This window comes from Pecten maximus, chromosome 1, assembly GCF_902652985.1.
Source record: "Pecten maximus chromosome 1, xPecMax1.1, whole genome shotgun sequence".
NCBI lineage: Eukaryota > Metazoa > Mollusca > Bivalvia > Pectinida > Pectinidae > Pecten > Pecten maximus.
In genome coordinates this window covers 39,880,266-39,900,743 of record NC_047015.1, presented here as the reverse complement: position 1 = coordinate 39,900,743, position 20,478 = coordinate 39,880,266, and the positions used below count along the sequence as shown (strand labels likewise).

The 20,478-nt window shown below is 33.3% G+C and overlaps 1 protein-coding gene across 1 annotated transcript; it reads right to left on the bottom strand.

The window, feature by feature from the left end:
- Window positions 1-642: 642 nt before the first annotated feature.
- Window positions 643-20,406, bottom strand: LOC117333601 (bifunctional apoptosis regulator-like). Its single transcript, XM_033892971.1, has 8 exons — window positions 20,333-20,406; window positions 18,330-18,670; window positions 17,857-18,088; window positions 16,909-17,068; window positions 16,210-16,358; window positions 15,187-15,339; window positions 8,628-8,824; window positions 643-8,111 (listed from the first exon to the last, which is right to left on the bottom strand). Exons 2-8 carry the CDS (start codon window positions 18,608-18,610, stop codon window positions 7,925-7,927), a joined length of 1,359 nt encoding a protein of 452 aa, XP_033748862.1. The 5' UTR covers window positions 18,611-18,670; window positions 20,333-20,406; the 3' UTR covers window positions 643-7,924.
- Between the last annotated feature and the right edge of the window lie 72 nt (window positions 20,407-20,478).

Sequence of the window (20,478 nt, the reverse complement as noted above, 5' to 3'; positions counted from 1 at the left end):
TAATCCCAGGGGGATACCCCCGTAACCCCCTCCCCCTTACCAGGGGGCATTCTGTAGGAAGAACTTACGTCCTTCCGTCGGACCTTTTGTCCGACCAGGCTTCCACTTTCATTTAAGTCTGGCTACGCGCCTGATGACAGATGATTTATTAGTGGTATAACACAAATACCATGGTTATACAGAATACTTGAGTTTATAAACATGTAAATCATTATTTAATCTCTAATACTGGTGTTTGAATGCTGAAGCATTGAGGATTATCTGTAAAAGAAGCGAAAATGAAGATTCTGAACATCACTTCGTTGAAGCATTTAAACTCAATGTTGCTTTGTGAAGACGTCAAACATATTTTATAATGTAATGTGTTATTTTTGTCAATACAAGATTAGTATTTCATTGGTTTTATCTTCCATGTATTTTTATTCTACTTACTGTAAATTGGCATATTTTAGCGGTATTACTTTAGCGCATTTCGATATGGAAGCAATGCCCTAAATTAATATTGCGCTAACTATACTTCCATACTATTTGTATAGTTCTAACCATTTGGTATACAGAAATGTATACTTCGTCAATGTACTAATCAATCGGAACACCTATATATATGTTGTCACATAGAACAGAGTAAGCGAAAACACAATGCAGAATACAATGCAGAATTTATTTCATGAAAAACAATCGTTCACAGAAAAGAAAGTTTACACTGAGATTGATTACATTATGCATCTCCAAAAATCTATAAATATCATACATCTGTTGTACCCTGACAAAACACACACACATTACTTACATATCAATGCACACATGTGTAAGCCTATATATGTTTTAATATTCCATGGAGATACAGATTTATGATTATATTGTAGTTAAAACAGAGTTACAATAATATAATTTAAAACAGAGTAACATGTTTGATTAAATATGTTTGAATTACATTTACTGTAAAGAACGTTTTATTAAAAATATATATTAAAATCCTTGATTGAATGAACATAATGTTTTGATACAACACAAAACAGTAACAACTCCTGGGAGTAATTATCACATACCACCAGATAATAGGATGCTACAGAAGCTGATATGCTCCATCTTGATAATTTTATCTCATTACCACTAGATAACAGGTCTCTGTAACCAAACAAGATTATCTGCTGACACAATAACTATCAGATAGTATCTCATTATAATGAGGTGAGAAAAAAATCAATATGGCTAACAAAACAAGACTATCTGCTGACACAATAACTATCTCATTATAATGAGGTGAGAAAAAAATAAAGATGGCATTAGGATTAAATAGGATGCAGTATCATGATCACAGATTTTTTTCAATATATCATACAAAACTTAAAAACAATTACTTAACATAATAAAATCATTATAGACATACTAAATCATCAGAAAGATGATTATCTTCAAGTTAATATTATATATAATACAAAATAATGGGTTTTTCATAAGAATTTAAGTGAAGATTTACCATGATGATAATAAAATCAATAGAAATATGAGTCTTAGAATGACAAAATCAGGTAAAATTGCACAATGGTATAAAATCTAAATGGTTCTGTTAAATTCCTGCATTTGTGGTCAATAGCATTGTGACCATATAAAACATTCCTTCAACCCAGAATATAAACATTTTTAGATAGAAAAAGCATGGAAAATGTAGCTTAACATGATTAAGAGATAATATTGGTAAATACATGTCATACTTCATGTGATTAAGAGATAGTATTAAAACATACATGTTATATTTTATACGGTTCCTCTATTCTAGTACTAGAGTCAAGATTCCTCTGACCTATAGACATGGGCTATTCTTGTACATGTACAATGTTTGTATGCCATTTGGTTTAAGAAATATAACCTTTGATAAACCTGGGCCCAGTTGTTCAAAAGATGATTAGCTTAATCACTTGATTAGTGAAAATCTCGTTTCTCCTTTACTTTAAAACCTGAGTGTGTGTATTTCTTAAAATAGGCAGAGAAGAAAAAACTGACAAGTGTTAATAATAGTTTCATAGTTTTGACAAGTTAGTGTTGCCAGAAATGATTTTATTAGGATTTTAAAGTTGTTGTTAAACTGTGATTAGCCTGATCACCTTTTGAAAAACTGGACCCTGTATGTTAAAACAATGGTTCTTATTGTTATCAGCAGCAAAAGTAGTTTTTGTTTTGTAGTCTTTATAATAAGTAATCATATCACTTACAATATATACACTGTATATGACTGATCTTTTCCCTTTCTGATCCTACACAAAATAAATGACTATAATAAAACTTTACGATCCTTCAAAGAATATATGATTATGATCTATGTACTGGTACACATTATGACCCTACACACACAGACACACCATACAGGGTTTAATCTTCATACTTTACGATTCTTCAGCCAATCACACACGATTTATGAGTGACATTAAAAGTTATCAGCTATCATACAGCTAAACCTTTCAAACATTTAAGCATCTGAGGACCACTGTAATGACATTTCCTAATGTTCGTGTTGTGCTAAATCAACATATATTTCAATGAAAGGTTCTGCGAAAAAAAAAAAATCTACATTTATAGAATTATTTTTGGTAAATTTGATAATGGATACAGAAATGCCATAAATGGCTGCATTACACTCTCCTAGTGTATCTGGCTAATGTCAAAGTATGGGTGATGCTTCACTCAGTTATTGAATCTATATGAACCAATTATGTTTCAACATCAAAACCTTTTCAGAAAGAGAAGGAATCCTGGATGGAAAGTAAGTTTCAAAATGTATGTCATATTTACCAAGGACAGTGGGTGGCTGTGTGCGATGATACAGAGAATGATGAACGATAGCGTGACTCAGTACAAATCCAAAAATACACCAGTCATCTTCCAATCAATATAATCACTTACAAAGTTCCCACAGCTTCCAACATGAGTGTTAACTATATGATATTGCTACAGCTATTTACTAAATATATTTACACACAGAAAATTCATAGGGGCGACGGCATGCCAAATGTACACACAATCTGTGGAGAAATAGAATCTATCACTCCAGTTTGATGTGGACAGAGAAAAAGAATGATCACTCCTGTGTGATGTAGACAGAGAAATAGAATCTATCACTCCAGTTTGATGTAGACAGAGAAAAAGAATGATCACTCCTGTGTGATGTAGACAGAGAAATAGAATCTATCACTCCAGTTTGATGTAGACAGAGAAAAAGAATGATCACTCCTGTGTGATGTAGACAGAGAAATGGAATCTATCACTCCTGTGTGATGTAGACAGAGAAAAAGAATGATCACTCCTGTGTGAGGCAGACAGAGAAATAGAATATATCACTCCTGTGTGATGTAGACAGAGAAATAGAATCTATCACTACTATGTGATGTAGACAGAGAAATAGAATCTATCAATGCTATGTGATGTAGACAGAGAAATAGAATATATCACTCTTGTGTGATGTAGACAGAGAAATAGAATCTATCACTCCTGTGTGATGTAGACAGAGATAGAATACATCACTCCTGTGTGATGTAGACAGAGAAATAGAATCTATCACTTCTGTGTGATGTAGACAGAGAAATAGAATCTATCAATGCTATGTGATGTAGACAGAGAAATAGAATATATCACTCTTGTGTGATGTAGACAGAGAAATAGAATATATCACTCCTGTGTGATGTAGACAGAGAAATAGAATCTATCACTCCTGTGTGATGTAGATAGAGATAGAATACATCACTCATGTTTGATGTAGACAGAAAAGAATGGATAATGTGTTACATGGAGAAATGGAATGTATCAACCAAGTCTGTCATATAAATATAAAAAGAATCAATTATTTATATGAGAGAAATTGAATTTATATATCACTCTTATATCCAGAGAGAGAAATAGGGTACTTCTGACAGAAATAGCATTTTATGCCGTTATATCATGTATAAAAATGTATACCCCAGTATATACGAGATCATGACTTGTGTCCAGAAAAAAAAGAGGAATATATGATTATTAATTGTTTTACCTCGGGTAACTAACGAGTATGTAAGGTGTAGGACAAGGAGCAGACCTAACATTTTAGTGGTATATTGTAACAGTACTATTGCACAGGTAAGACGGGAGGGGACTTTAGCAAGTCTACTCCTGTCAGTACTATTACTGTATCAAATAAGGCACTTTTATTCAGCATGAGATACACCACCATACATTAAAATAATATTATACAGATCAGAATGATTAAAATCACTGAACATAAAATCTTACTATTTATAAATCTTAACTTAACTAAAAACAATACAGTTTTAAAATGGGCAGTAATAAATTTAGATAGAGGAACATAAAACTCAACTTGTTCAAACCTCGAAGATAGACACACTGGGTTGATAGGCGTTGATAATATCAAGCGAAACTCTCTGGAATATATTGCACAACCTGCTAATGAAGTCTGACATAATCAAATCTTGTAAGCATAAAACCTTAAGGCTCTGTCCTTCAAACTTTAACAAATCTAGTTGTATGTTGACTTGAATTTGTTTTTAAACCCAATTTAAACCAAACAGAGACCAATGATGTGTGAGCAACACATAAAGCTGACCAGTATTATCTGTGATCAGAGATCTAGACTGACGAAACACTCTGGTGTTGTCAGTAAGGAGAGCGTCTACACCCGGGCAGACTGTTACTAAGTTACACCCTCGCACTAGATTGGGAAATGTCAGTTTACAGCTGGTCACTCACACAAATCAAGCTGAACAGGTGGCGATAGTCTTGGTGACAAATATTAGTCCTGTGACAAATATGTTTGGGTGATAGACTGTAGATGTACAGTTGCCATCTTCGTTATTGAGGTCCATCATTAAACAAGGAGATTTGCTCCAAGGCTGAAAGCCTATAGGATAACTTAGTTATCATAAGGGTTAGGAGATCAGAACACATACAGTTACAGTTCATAGTTCATAGGTCAAATACATTAGGCTTTATAATGGATTCATGAAACTCAATAAGCAATTTCTAAGTTTTCCTATCAATTCACTGAAAAATATCAACAGGGCATGGCCATCTTATTATAATCTTGATTACACTGACTAGCTTCTAAGATATTCTTTAACAGTACAAACAAGCCATCTCTGATATTCAACAGCACGAACAGGCCGTCGAATCTCAAATAGTCTTCAACAAAAACAGGCCATCTCAGAAAGTCTTTAACGCTAACAGGCCATCTCAGTTAGTTTCCTACACTAAGAGATCATCTCTGATAGTCTTCAACACTAATAGGCCATCTCAGATAGTCTTCAATGCTAACAGCCCATTTCAGATAGTCTTCAACATTAACAGGCCATCTCAGATAGTCTTCAACACTAATAGGCCATCTCAGATAGTCTTCAACACTAATAGGCCATCTCAGATAGTCTTAAACACTAATAGGCCATCTCATATAGTCTTCAACACTAATAGGCCATCTCAGATAGTCTTCAACACTAACAGGCCATCTCAGATAGTCTTCAACACTAATAGGCCATCTCAGATAGTCTTCAACACTAATAGGCCATCTCAGATAGTCTTCAACAGTAACAGGCCATCTCAGATAGTCTTCAACAGTAACAGGCCATTTCAGATAGACTTCAACATTAATAGGCCATCTCAGATAGTCTTCAACACTGAAAGCAGACATACCTAAGAAACTCTGACACACAGGAAATATAGGGAGTCAGGTGAACGGTGATCAATATTTCTCAGTGTGTAGGAAATAAAGGTGCAAATTAAACATCATCTAATTAACTAAAGATATCTACAGTCATTATAGTTGATACAAGTTTTATGGACAACATGGCAGAATGGAAAAGAATAAATAGGAAGATAATTCTTCTGTTATTTACAGCATATAATCCAAATGATATGTGAATCCAATGATATGTGAATCTGAATTAAAGAAAATAAAAAAATTGTGGTTTGGAGATGTGTCTATATATATTATATAATCAGTATATAACAGTCATTATAAATGAGAGCGTGGTAAGATTACTGTAAAATTATAATTTTTGTGGGATTTTTTTTTATTTTTGTTGATTATTATAAAAAAAATTTATAATAATAGTAACAAATTCAGATCAAATTTCGAAAATGTTGAATCCAGGCATGAATTTTCAATATACCGTATGTACTTGGCCAATTAAAAATCGAGATGATTTGACAGTAAGTAATTAAATCAAGAATAATTATGTTGGATGATACAGATTAGATTGGTCAATGCACATACAAAATGGGTATGTATATACATTGTACCAGTGATAAACCTGCAGAGCAAAAAAATCTCCCAAGCTATAAAGGGCCCCAGTGACTGCTAACTGTACAGACATGACACAATGGGCAGGCACATTACACGACATAATAATGTGAGGATTTAGACTTCTCTATATCATATCCAGACATACATGGTATTTTTTCTCATGTACTTGACGACATTTCATACAGTAATCAAATTTTCTGCAGGAAAAATTCCTGACAATTAGATCAACTGAAAGAATGTCTTAGAAAAGGGCAGCCCAATCAGCTTCACATTGTCAGTTACTGTGTGTAGGCCAGAGAATCTGATTTACTTGTCAAATGGTGTATTTTTCAGTGAAGTAAATGTTTAATAAAATTTTGAAAAATAAATCAATATTCCAACAATCATAGTGTCGTCAAACCATCTATGGCATCTCATGAATGAAAGAGAATACCCAACTGCCAATACTAGTCTAAGAGTACATGTATATCAAATTGATCTGAAATCAACATTCATCTACAATATACACGATTATCATTGCCAAAATTTTCAGTTGTGCATGGATCTGATTATATATATACAGCTCATGACCAATTTTTGTAATCATGATTATCTAGTTCCACATCACACCTTTAAAAACCAAAACAGTAATAATGATAATACTTGGCTTGAACAGAACTTTGGATATTGTCATATGCCAATGAACTTGACAGGAATTTCGTTTTCAATTTTGAAACTATTTATAGATTTTGATTAAGAAATTAAAATCAATAAATAAAAAAAAAAAAATTTAAATGAGAATTTGTTTTTAAAAACATGCATATAAAATAAAATATAACACAATGTATATGTCTTCAAAATGATCCATTTGTCAATAGCAAAGCTATCAGCATTTCAGGGGGAAAAAAGCCTGTCGAGGTGGGAAGCCTTCAGGCTATGGATGATTACCGTACATGGTTTTAATACTACCAAAGGAGTATTAAAGTTTTGAGGAAAAATTGAAGCCTGGCATTCCAAACAATAAAACCAAATTGTCATAAAGCAAAAACAAATGGAATGTTTTGTTTTAAAAGAGATGGCAATCACTTGGCCTGATGGCCTGATTCAGTGGAACAACAACCTAAGTGATAAGAATATCGCTGCTTCAAGGGAACAGGCCTAATGTGTTTACCCTTCTATTAACCAAGACTGGAGTCTCTCTACTCCTCTAATGCATAGCCAGATTTCTGTGAGGTATCTGATGGGTTACTATGCAGATTTCCCACGAATAAGAGTGACAGATTTACAAGCTGTAGTCAGTAAGAAACATACAAATGATTGCCCATACTCAAATAAATTCTAACTAATAATAAAAAATGTGGCAAGAGATTTAGGTACATACAATCTAACTCATGAAAATATATCTATTTGTACCTTCTCAAGTCTGATATAAAAAAAAAACTTTTATGTTATATTTTTTCCAAACCGAATTATGGACTGGCACAAAGTTACAAATTATCCATGATAGTCCCCACACTGATCGACTAACAAGGCCTGGCCATCTGTCACATTGATCAACCAACCAAATCTGGCCATCTAGTTGTCACATTGCCAGATGAATTATATATATATATATGTGACTTCCTTTGCCTTGAAGCATTGGTCAATCTTCTTTACTATCTCTCAGTTCCTTGGGTTTGTATTCCTGATGCGATGGTACATTTTCTCCAGACTCACGTAGGGAGACAGGTACAGGGCTACGTAGAAGAAGATGTTACAGATGAAGGATGGGACAACAGGCCAGATGATGATGAAGAAAACACCAGACAGCAAGCTCTTTCCGTAACTTTTCCCCATTGAAAAGATGTTTCTGAAAGTCAAAAGTTGGGAGAGGGTTGAACATATCAAGGTATAATATCAGTGATCAGAGTGTTACATCAAAGATCACACAATACTGATGGAATTTCACATCAAAGATCTCACAATTCTGATGGAATCTCACATCAAAAATCACACAATACTGATAGAACCTCACTTCAAAGATCACACAATAATGATGGAACCTAACATCAAAGATCACACAATACTGATGGAATCTCACATCAAAGATCACACAGTATTGATGGAATCTCACAGTATTGATGGAATCTCACATCAAGGATCACACAGTATTGATGGAATCTCACATCAAGGATCACACAGTATTGATGGAATCTCACATCAAAGATCACACAATACTGATGGAATCTCACATCAAAGACCATACATGGCTTTTATGACCTAATGCTAAAAAGCATCATAAAAGAGCATTACATTTGGAAATGTATACGGCTACTGTTTGTCTGGAAGACACAGTAACTGTACTGTGTCAGTAAAAACAACTTACCTATACCCGCCTCTCAGGAAATCGGCGATGAAGGTACATTCTAGGTAAGTTTGAGCCATACAGGTGATAATGACTAGTCGACTGATCCAGTAATGGGTGACAGTCCAATCGTAAGCATAGATTCCAATGAGGTAGTAAGGCAGGAACAGGCCACAGGATACAAACTCGGTCAGCTGTCCACTGGTCACATTGTCAAACTATAACACATGCAGAAGAAAGACAGGTTATTTTTTTTTATAAATTAATTAAGATGTCACATTCCCAATCTTGACAACAGAATCAGTTGTGATTTGAATTAGATAATGTATAGTCAATGTGTCATGAACAAATGTCAATTAAACACATGTACAATGTAATAAGGAGATCTGTAATCAATTCAGCAGGAGCACCCCTGATGGCCAACTTTTATCTGTACATGTGTGAAAAGGTGTAGTATTGATTATGGTAGTCGAGGGTATCCAGTAGACCCTTGAGAGTATGCTTTTGACTCCACAATATGAGATTTGACTCTTAAGATTGGAGGAACATGTTTATTTGCTATGTTTCTTGACCTTTCAAATTTCAGAGATATAATAGTAATTTGACTTCTGAAATTGCTGAAAATCAGAAAATCAAGGGTCAACTGGATGCCCTGGTGGTGGGTGACAAGTCGCCGTGGGTACATGTCGTTGTGGGTGACTTTAAAACACATGAATATTGAGAGAGAAAATAACAACTGAAAGTGTTCTGAACTATCTTCACATTATTATATGCACTGCATGGATCTAGAAGATATAATTCTATTTTTGTAAGAAAAACAGGTTAAAGGCTAGCTGCCAAATTAAAACTGGCGATCACAAAATATTGTAAAAATTTTCTCATGAGTATATAGTAACAATAAAATAGTAAGTTTGATCAAAATCAAATTAGAAATGCATGTTCGATGTGGTCTATCTAAATTCCGATCAGAGATTGATAAAAATGTTAATATCTCTTCACATTAAAGAAATTAAAAACATCCCCCATCAAACTAAATCTTTTAACCTGAGTTTTTGAAATTATTTCATTGAGAAATTATTTTCTAAAATCTGGCAAAAACATTACTAGTGGCTTTCAAATGGAAAGGATCAAATTTGATAACATCATTCTGAGGGTTTCCTTGTGAACAACAGCCCTAATTCTGAAAGGACATAATTTCAGTATAAAGTGCACTTGGCCAATTAGTTTGCATGTGCTGAATGTCCTACCAGCAATGCGGCTGCAAAAAGAAATGTGTGATTTCTCTCCGGTTCCATGCAAACACGTAATTCAGATGCTAGAAATTGATTATCAATAATTTGAAATGCCTTGTTGTGAATTTTCTAACTCAATACTCACCAAGGGTATCGAAAATTAGGATGCAATATTCTTGCAAATATAAAGGGGTAAGAAGTACAGTCAAGCTTGTTATACTCAGCTTAGCTTTCTGGTGATATTTTTGCTGATATGCTTGTGTAGTTAAGAATAGCTCTTTCTGCTGATTTTCTCTTTTATTATAAATTGAAAACTGCTTATATAAAGTCCTATATTTATTTATTTAAGATTATTTGAAAATGAAACTAGCTGTATCTTGCACACTACCAGTTAATTATAAACACTGAGCAAACTGTAGGATGATCACATGCGGTCACTTTGGTAACCGGGGACCCGACCAGTGTACACGTTTTATTAGGGAGAGTCTCGTAAATTGGGAGCACTTTAATAATATCAACACGACCGGTACCCATATTTTAGAACTATCAATGATGATATAATTTGTATACCAGCCACAAGGTCAGTTACACTACTTCATAGCGTATCAACAGCTACAGCAGCGGTTCTGAGGGAAGCGTCAACTAAACACCCACATCCAAGTGGACATTAATTTCTGTCGTCAATTAGAATTACCGCATTAAGCTTTATTGGGCTAAATTTTTAGATTAATTAGACATACTTGTGGCAATATATGCAAAAGTGATTACTTAATTTTACTTTTCTTTGAAAGTGTGTATAAGTTTGAACTGATAAATGTTCCTAATGCCATGTGCACGGGGGTTACCGTATACGTAGCTTTTCCTCTTATGGTCGATTTAAAGAAATTTTGCTACTTCCTCATGTTTTCTCTTTTTTATTACCTTACAAAGAGTTTAGAAAAGTTTGGAGATTTACCTTCTTACAAGAAGCAAAAAGTCTACAACTTAGAGGTGAGGGTGATAAACACCACATATTTGATATCAATCAATTCCCCATTGTACAGTAACACATTTACAACAATACAAATCTTCCAACAAAGTCATTCCAGCATCCGACTGTTACATGAGACTATCAAACAGGCTAACATTTTTATGTCATGACAACGATGAAACAATTATATCTCCAAGACAATTGCACATAATGACCCTTTTGTTAAGCTTATTTTTTTAAAGTGACAATTATTTTCAGAGCTTTTTATTTTCATTCATATCAAATGGTAGGTTCATTTATACAGAGCTGAAACCTTGGAGCATTCTTCCATAATCGAGTAAGTCAATAATTTTATTAACGAGTGATACCAGTGCCCAAGATCTACAGTAACTAGTTATGTTATAAGGACCCCTGTGGTATTTAGATACTTCACTGAACATGCAGTAGTCATAAAATCATATCTAAATTATAATAAAACAATAATTCTAAAGATCGATCACTCCCTTGAAAGTGATTTTTTTATTTTTTAATTTACTGATTCATCCTTCAATTACTACCAGGCCTAATTAAACAATCAATATACTGATAATAGCAAATTAAAATCATTCACAAATTGAATTGAATGATTAATTTTTCTTCAGATGTCAGCTATTTCCAGTACATTATTGTACAGGTAATTTTATTATTCGAACAGTAATATTTTCAAACAAATCATTTAAAATTTCTTCTGATTTAAACTATTATCATAATAGCAAAATCATTCACAAATTAAATTGAATGATTTTTTTTCAGATGTCTATTTCCAGCAGTTTTATTATTCTAACATTTTCATTTTCAAACAAATTATTTTAAATTTTCTTTAAGCATTTCCATATGGCTTTGTTAATTGTTTGGAATTCAATAGCCATGCACGCTGCTGGCTATAACTGAAATCACAGGCAGACTCCGGTGACATCCAATATATTGTCAAGCTGTAGTCTATTAAGCATGAGACTTCACCAATCAATTGCTATAAAACATAAGGAATGTTTTGCATCACATGCCCTTAATAAAACTCTTCCTTGGGAATGATTCACTGTAATTAATGAATTTAACCTTTTAATGCAAGTTAACATGCAATTCTGATTTATGTCCTACCAAGCAGGATAATCATCATAAACAGAGACGGAACTGGTCTATTGATGTTACAGAGGAACTGAGTAACAGTGACAACACTGCAGAAGTTGCTATAGAATTGTTATTATGAGATAAAGAGTTGGATTTATATACATGTATAATACATAACGGTATGTATATGCTTGTAAGAATATAAATTTAAATTGTACAGTTAAAAAACAACTAGTTATAAGAATAGTTACGATTTACCCTAATAAAAACATTTATTAGATCAATTAAGAGTTAATGGTTCAAACAAAACAGTCATCTGAGCCTTATAAACATGTAACTTGTGACATGTATCTTCTACATGTAATGTAAACAGTTCCTTAATAAACAATAATAAAAAAAAACTTCTCCCTAGGAGAAGACATAAAAAACAGATGCCATGAAATATACAATTTTGATAAAGCACCTAATTAAGACCCTTCCATCGAGATCCAGGAAAAGTATTTGATTCTAACCTTTCTAAGTCTTGACCACATTATTGATTAATTGGAGTTATTTTGACCATTTTTTGGCCACACCCCTGAGGCCCCTGGGTGTTGGTATCATATGATTTGGTTGACCTTTGGCCCAGGAAGGTTTCTGCAAAATTTCATAAAATTTGATCAGGAGTATTTGAGAAGAAGTAAAAAATTTGAAAATGTTAACAAATGACACACAACAACCAACAGATGCCAACAGATGGAGCCAGATTAGGAAAGGTCACTGAGCTTTGTTCAGATAACCTTCATACTAGAATAGCCAAGAGTAATATATAATTACATGTACATTCTTGTATATAAAGGAGGGGATTTGACCTGTATAAAATTGTCCTGATGAAGACCCTGCGATAGGGTCGAAACTAGTAGACAATAAATTCCAACTTATCGGTAACGCGTGAGGATGTTGCAGTTATTACTTCCTACTTATATTCTTGTATATAAAATGTAAATTATGCAGAAACTTTCAAATTGGTATTGTAGAAACATAGAAATGAGTCTTCTTGTTTTCTTGGTTACAAATCATTATTTCTTGGCACTATTATTTATAACATCTTAAACTTTAATTTATACAGATCCAAGCACAAATAATTCAGTTGATGTAGGTTACTTGTTGGGTTATCTCCCATTAAATATTCTAAGGAGTCCTAATTTAGATATTCCGATAGATCGCAAGTGGGAGACTTTTAAGCCATATGTAGATAAACTGTTATCATAATATGTAGATCAGTCTTCTGCATGTGTCCTATTGGTCAGTTTCTGTTGTTTTCTTTTATCAATTTTGAAGCTGACAGAATAATCAACACTGTTAAATGACCAGTATTGAAACAATGGCCGAGACATAATGGTACAACTATGAACCCAGTCTACTGGATTTACAGCCACACAGGGGAGGTAATCATATTCTCCCCAATATCATTAACGTAACGTCACAAACATTGTAAGATTAGTACTGTCAGTCGGCTACATCATGTGATTTATCTGGGAATTTCACAGCAGTCATATCATAATGGCAAGAAAATTAGAATAAATGCAAATTATGCCAACATTTCCCTTATTTCTATATTTTCTTATTTTATATTTTATCTATCTTTTTTTATTTTTATTTATTTATTTATTTATTTTTGTGGAAGGAGCGGGATATATATAAAAGATTGAATATTTGTGGCAGGAAATTTAATGTTAAATATCCAAGAATAATAAACAGCTGATATATTCAACCCAAACATGAATGACCTTGAATATTCGCCTGAATTAGGTACATTTTATGATATTCTTGAAAATTGAACTGTTGTGATCAGCAAGTATAGATGTGTAAATATTTGGAACACATTGCAATACTATTTCTACTCCAGCAAATACCAGCTTAAAAATTTGCTTGTAAATGTTCAGAATGTGACTAATTTTACTGTCAACAAAACACTTCATCAGTCTAGTGATATGTACATGTCACGAGATAGAGAGACAGGAGAAGGATTCAGATGATAAAGAAGAATAAGATTATAACCCAGAAACAATAGTGTGAGGATATCCTTTGTTTTACCAATTTCTTTATTTCTTTATGCATATTTGACTGAGGTTTTTCATACAGGATTACTCTATGTATATGATTTATGCATATTTGACTGAGGTTTTTCGTACAGGTTTACTCTAGCCGGTCCCATAAGCAGAAAATAGGATCAAAGGGGCACAACTCAAATTACTCTTACTTTGCTCAATATACATGCTTCTGTTATAAAGTTACAACCTTTTTCTGGTCTTTGCAACTTTATATATTATTGTTAATTAGTCTTAAGAGGCTGTCATAAGTGTGTGTCTTTTTTTTCTATTTGTTGAATTTTTGGTCATTTTCATGATATCAAAATAATATATTACATTTACCAACAGAAATTTAATATATAGACATTATTTTACTCTTACTGTTTTCAAGTGTGGATATACCATGGGAATAGATTGAAATAAAAAATATATATATATCCTAAATTTGTTTCCTATATATGATGCTACGTATTTGATTTATTATTGTTTTCATTATCAGCGTATACAAATGTACTTAATAGATATACAACATCAGATCTATTGGGCATGTGGACATGCAATATAGTTATACCATGCATCCTGATGCCACATAGAACTGAACGATGACGTCAAAAATTTAACATCAACTACAATTTTACTAGTGGTCTATTTTTCTTTGAGTTTTCCTGCATAGAATCTTAATGTGATCAACCAAACATTGATATGAACAGTTAAAATGCAAAGGATCCACGATTTTCATTGAGAATTTTTTTTTTTAAATGAGTTGGTAATTAATATCAGTACAATAATAATGTGTTGGTGGAAAACAATTGTCTGTATCTCCTAAATCACTATTATGACAGTGAAAACATAGGTAAGGTACAATGCATTTTTTAAATTCAGGTATTCACTTTGGGGTCATTTCCTGAAAACTTGACACATATTTTCACATGAACCATAGATCATCACGATGTCACTTACCACATCCACTACCAACACCCAATATCATGATGTCACTTTCCACATACACTACCATCACCCAATATCATGATGTCACTTACCACATACACTACCAACACCCAATATCATGATGTCACTTACCACATACACTACCAACACCCAATATCATGATGTCACTTACCACATCCACTACCAACACCAATATCATGATGTCACTTACCACATACACTACCAACACCAAATATCATGATGTCACTTACCATGTCTAAAGTTGTCTCAGAATCTATACATGTGTTGTGTACGAATGGGATGAAAACAGAATCATATTCAAACAGGTATATGAACAAGATCGTAGTACGAGGGTAGTCTTTCATTCCATACAACAACAACATGGCAAGTCCGGGGTGTAGTGACTGTGAATAAAAAATGTGGATATTATGCATTACTACTGTAACTATGTGTTACTCAAAGTAACTCTGGGTACCAAAAAGTACCCTGAGGTAAATAGAGCAAATATTGATTGTTATTTGTATGTAACAATGGGTAAGTCCAAGGTACAGTCTTATTTACTATTATGGTCCAAATTGAATGTATTTTGGTCCAAATTCAACGACTTCATCAATTTTTTTTCAAAATCTTTTAATTTAGCATTTATTGTGAAAACATGATATCTGACAATCTATGCGAGACACTCATCTCCTAATTTTCTTGTTGCACTAAAAATAAATCACAATTTCCACTGGGTGGAAATTTCACAATATGGTCAGAAAATGTACAGCTTATGCTGCAATAACAGCTTTAGTGTTAAGTAAAACTTGTTGCAAGTTGCAGATGGTATGCCCATTTGAAGACTTCCCACCACTCCATGACTTCCCACCACCCCATGACTTCCCACCACTCCATGACTTCCCACGACCCCATGACTTCCCACCACTCCATGACTTCCCACCACCCCATGACTTCCCACCACCCCATGACTTCCCACCACCCCATGACTTCCCACCACCCCATGACTTCCCACCACCCCATGACTTCCCACCACTCCATGACTTCCCACCACTCCATGACCTCCCACCACCCCATGACTTCCCACCACCCTATGACTTCCCACCACCCCATATGTTTTTGTAAAAGAATTCTAGTACCAGATTGTCTCCCCTTTGTTTAAAAATGAAGAATAGGACATATTTCCTAGACAGTAAAATCATAAAGCTCAATTTCATTTATGATTTTTATATTCTAGAGAAGGGATCAGTCGAGTACATTTGCTGTGAGTTTCTTACCTTATATTCCCAGAGAGTTCCCGGCAGCTTTGACCCCCTTTCAGACAAATCATTTAGAGACTGCAACACAACCTTCATATGGAGACTGTCTTCCATTTTCAATTTTTCTTTCAAATCAGATTCGTCCATTACCAAGAGTTGCCTTCCATCTGTAAATTTTAGCATACAGATATAAAATTCAACCTACATTTAAGTTGCTATAACTCCGACAAAGATTAAACTTAAGCTTGATTGAAAACAAGAATAAGCTGTAAGCTCTTGTATACTTTTATACAATAACAAAAGTTACATGCTTCACATTATTACCACCATCCACACATTTGAGCTTCTAATTCTATCTTCTAAATTTTAAAAGTTAATAAATCAATTTTAAATTAGTTTCAATTAGAAGTGAATAAATAATGCTCTATAAGCTACATGCATGTATGTAACTTTTCTGTCTTAAATGCAATCATTTTTTAAATAAAGACAATGTCATTAACTAAATCATTTCTTCATATAATAAGATAATATCATATTTCCCCGTTTTTCCAAAGTAAGACCCCTCCCACTTCCATCCGGGCCCAAAAGTGTAATAATGTAATTTGGTAAAAGTTTGCAACCGCTTACATTACAATTGAAAGCTGATTTTTTTTTTATAAATACCAGATTATGATGAACAAGAACACTTTTACAGGAAAAATGTTTTGCAGTGTATACCTATTTTTTCTTCTATTGCATTGCTGGCATAAACGGAACTCCAGGTCCCCATCTCCTCCAGCCAAGTTCCCACCTCCTCTGGCTCCCATCGCAGAACTGGCTTGTATATCAACATACCGTGGTCACTGTCGCTGCGCCAGTACCATATCAAATACATAAACTGAAAAAATAGTAAATTGTATATTATATATACTTAGCAATATGTGAAATTTGAAAGTCAATAATTGTTAAAAGGATAAAGCACAATCAAAGAGACTCATTTTAAATCACAATTCCTTATTATGTATTGTAATATAAGATTACTGTAACAATTACTATCATGTTATAGCTAGTAGGTATATAGTGATAGGTAACTGAAATTTATGATTGACATGAATGTGTTTATAATATATTAATGAAGCTCTCTCCTTCTCTCTCAAGATTTTTTTTAATAATTTCCTTGTCTGATGTTCATTTAATACATGATGTAGATCTGCAAGTCATTAACCTACATGATGTGCGAATGTAGCTCTCTCTCTCTCTCTCTCTTTCTCCAGAGGCTTTTAATATTATATTTATATATAGATATAATTTTTTTAGTAAGTCAATCATTTTCATTTCATAGACGTAAAATCTAGCTAAGAGCCTACAATCTACATGTCTATATATGCAGCTCTCCCTCTCTTTCACTCTAGTCTCTCTTGAGATCTTTTCAATGTAGTTTTTTTATCAATTAAATAATTTTTGTCGGAGGTTGATTAAATACATGAAAAATCTAGCTATGACCCTACAATCCACTTATGTGCATAAGTAGCTCTCTCTTTTTCTTTCTCTCTCTCTAGATCTCTTGAGAGAGATTTTTCTAACAATAATTATACTTTTTAAAAAATGTTCCTGTAGATTGGAATGAAGGACACAGAGTTACATTATGTACAATTTTAGTTTTGTTCAGTAGGAGACTAATCTTACCATTACTACAGCAGCTGCCACTATAAATCCTGAACAGAAGTCCTTTACTTGCATTACATTTCTTTGTGGACCACCCTGTACTACCACCCTGCCAGGCTGTCCAGCGACTCGCCTGGCTTTTAATTGTTGACCAAATCTCTCAAAATTGTTTATTATCTGATCATTTTCTTCAGTGTTTAAAGCCTCTTCCCTCTCTCGTAACTTTTCAGGATAATCTTTTTGCAATACTTCCCTGAAAATAAGAAATAGTAAACATAATTTAATAGAGAAACAAATGAATAACATATCAGTATGAACACTACAGGTCAATTAAGGGTCATTGGAGCAGAAGGAGATGAGAGAGGTGTTTGACAAACTTTGAGTTCTCATTTACCTGTATGTGTATATCGTACTGATAAAAAAATGTTTAAACTTTTATTGTCAGAACAAACAATGCATAAACTTCAGACTGACCGGGCACCGATAGTTAGTACCTGATAAATATGTTGACCCTTGGAACTTCCTGCCATGGTGTGCGACAATCAGGGCATTCTAAACGCTTAGACGCATTATACCATTCTGCCAGACATAGCCTACAGAAGGTGTGACCACATGCCAAAGAGGATGGCTTTACTAGCAGTTCATAACAGATGTGACACTTGATATCCATGTCGTAGACTGACTGTTCACGCTTTAAAACTGCTGGTTGGTTTCCTTCTTCTGTTGCTTCTTGCCCTTCTTCTGTTGCATCATACACATGCCATTGGTCTGCCATCACAAACCTTTAATGGACAACTTCACACTCCAAATATGCTGTCCAGTTTTTTTTTAATACCTATATTGTAAAAGACAAAGAATAAAAAATTATATCAGAAATTTGTGACTGTATACATACAAACAAAAAAATTGCTGCTGATCAATCCTCATCCCTGAAATCTTACACTTAATTTTGATTAATGCGTCATATTTGTCAAAACAGACAGGTAATTAAAATGCTTATACTACAGTATCCTCATTTTTTAGAAAAAATGTAAAATACACAGTAACGAATTCTAATAACTGTAATTTGTACATTGCATCTGCAATATGGAAAGAACTGAGTACCTGAAATAGAATATTTTTTAAGATAGGCATGTTTGAAAATATAACTGATGTCAAAAAAGGACAGCCTCAACATCCATACCAATTATAATAGTTACATTATAAAGTTGGTACTTTTTTAATCATACTGGTGTGTCATTATATAATTAACATAAGCAAAAAAAACTGGTACAGATAAAACATATGAATTTCTTTACATACACCATGGGTGATAATAAATATTGTACCTTTATGTTAATCTGAGGTCTGGAAGGCTTTGATGGTGAACTATAATTATATGTGTACCTGAGGTATAAATTAAGTACAAATGTATATATAGATCAATAAAGTTCTCTCCAGAATTTGAATTAAGTAGTGATTATAGAATATAAGTTTGATTTCTTTTTTATATCTTTACTCTTCAGAAATTCCTATGATATACCTTTTTGTCACCTCAGAGTTGTACCTATGGCTTCTGACAGCTGAAGTTCACATTAAGCTTTAGGGTCAGAAATAACAAAACACAGATCTCTGCCCCTAAAGCTAAATAGTTTCATAGCAGTAATTAATGCTCTAGGCGACCTTTACTGTCCCTATGGCAAAACAATCGGAAAATCATGATAGAATTATAAGTACACACTAGTACTGTATATTATATAATTTTACTTCCTTATCCAGTTTATTGTATTCTACATCTACAATTTTTACAACCACATGTAAACAATGATAAATCCATATATTTCTTGATACTATTAATTGCATATACAATAAAAAATTATAATTACAGTAACACGGATGAGACTTAATCTAATCAGAGACTTGTATATCACATGTGATATACAAGTCTCTGATCTAATTGAGTTCTGATAAGGACATGTACGTACAATCTTGCTAATTATAAATTCATATTTAAACATGTACATATATATATACATGTACAATTTCTAATCAATTTTGTATGGATTTAATATTCCGATTAGTTGAAACGAAAAGTAGATTTTATAACGTTTGAAAACGTGTAAAAATACAGTCCAATTAAAATAGAACTATTATGTATACGCTAAAATAGATTTATTGCGTTAATGCTATCGATAACTATTTTATGGTACAGTGTAGTGTACCATGCATACTTATTAGCAATCTTTTGATGGGAAACCAGGATACGCTTTCTGTCGAAGTATGACTTTGTGACCGTTTTAGTCGTGGCCATATATAGATACAGAAGGGCCTAAAATAAATTATGCAATGTGTATCTGGCTTACGAAGTTACTATCAACATGATCACATGTACAATGTATGGGGCAACGGTCCGCAATATATAACGTACTCATGTTTACGTAACGTATATTAATGAAAGTGTCGCGACTAGTTTGTTTCTTTAAAAATATTCCATAAAATAAATCAAAGCAATGCGTACCTGAGGCAGATGTTTTCTGATGTAAACACAGGATTTCCCCAACATGTTAAATCGAAACCATCGTCCCTTACATCAAACAAAATTGAAAATAATTTCAGTATATAGTTTACATTCGACGGTTAAGAGTCATTATAATTTTCAAAATG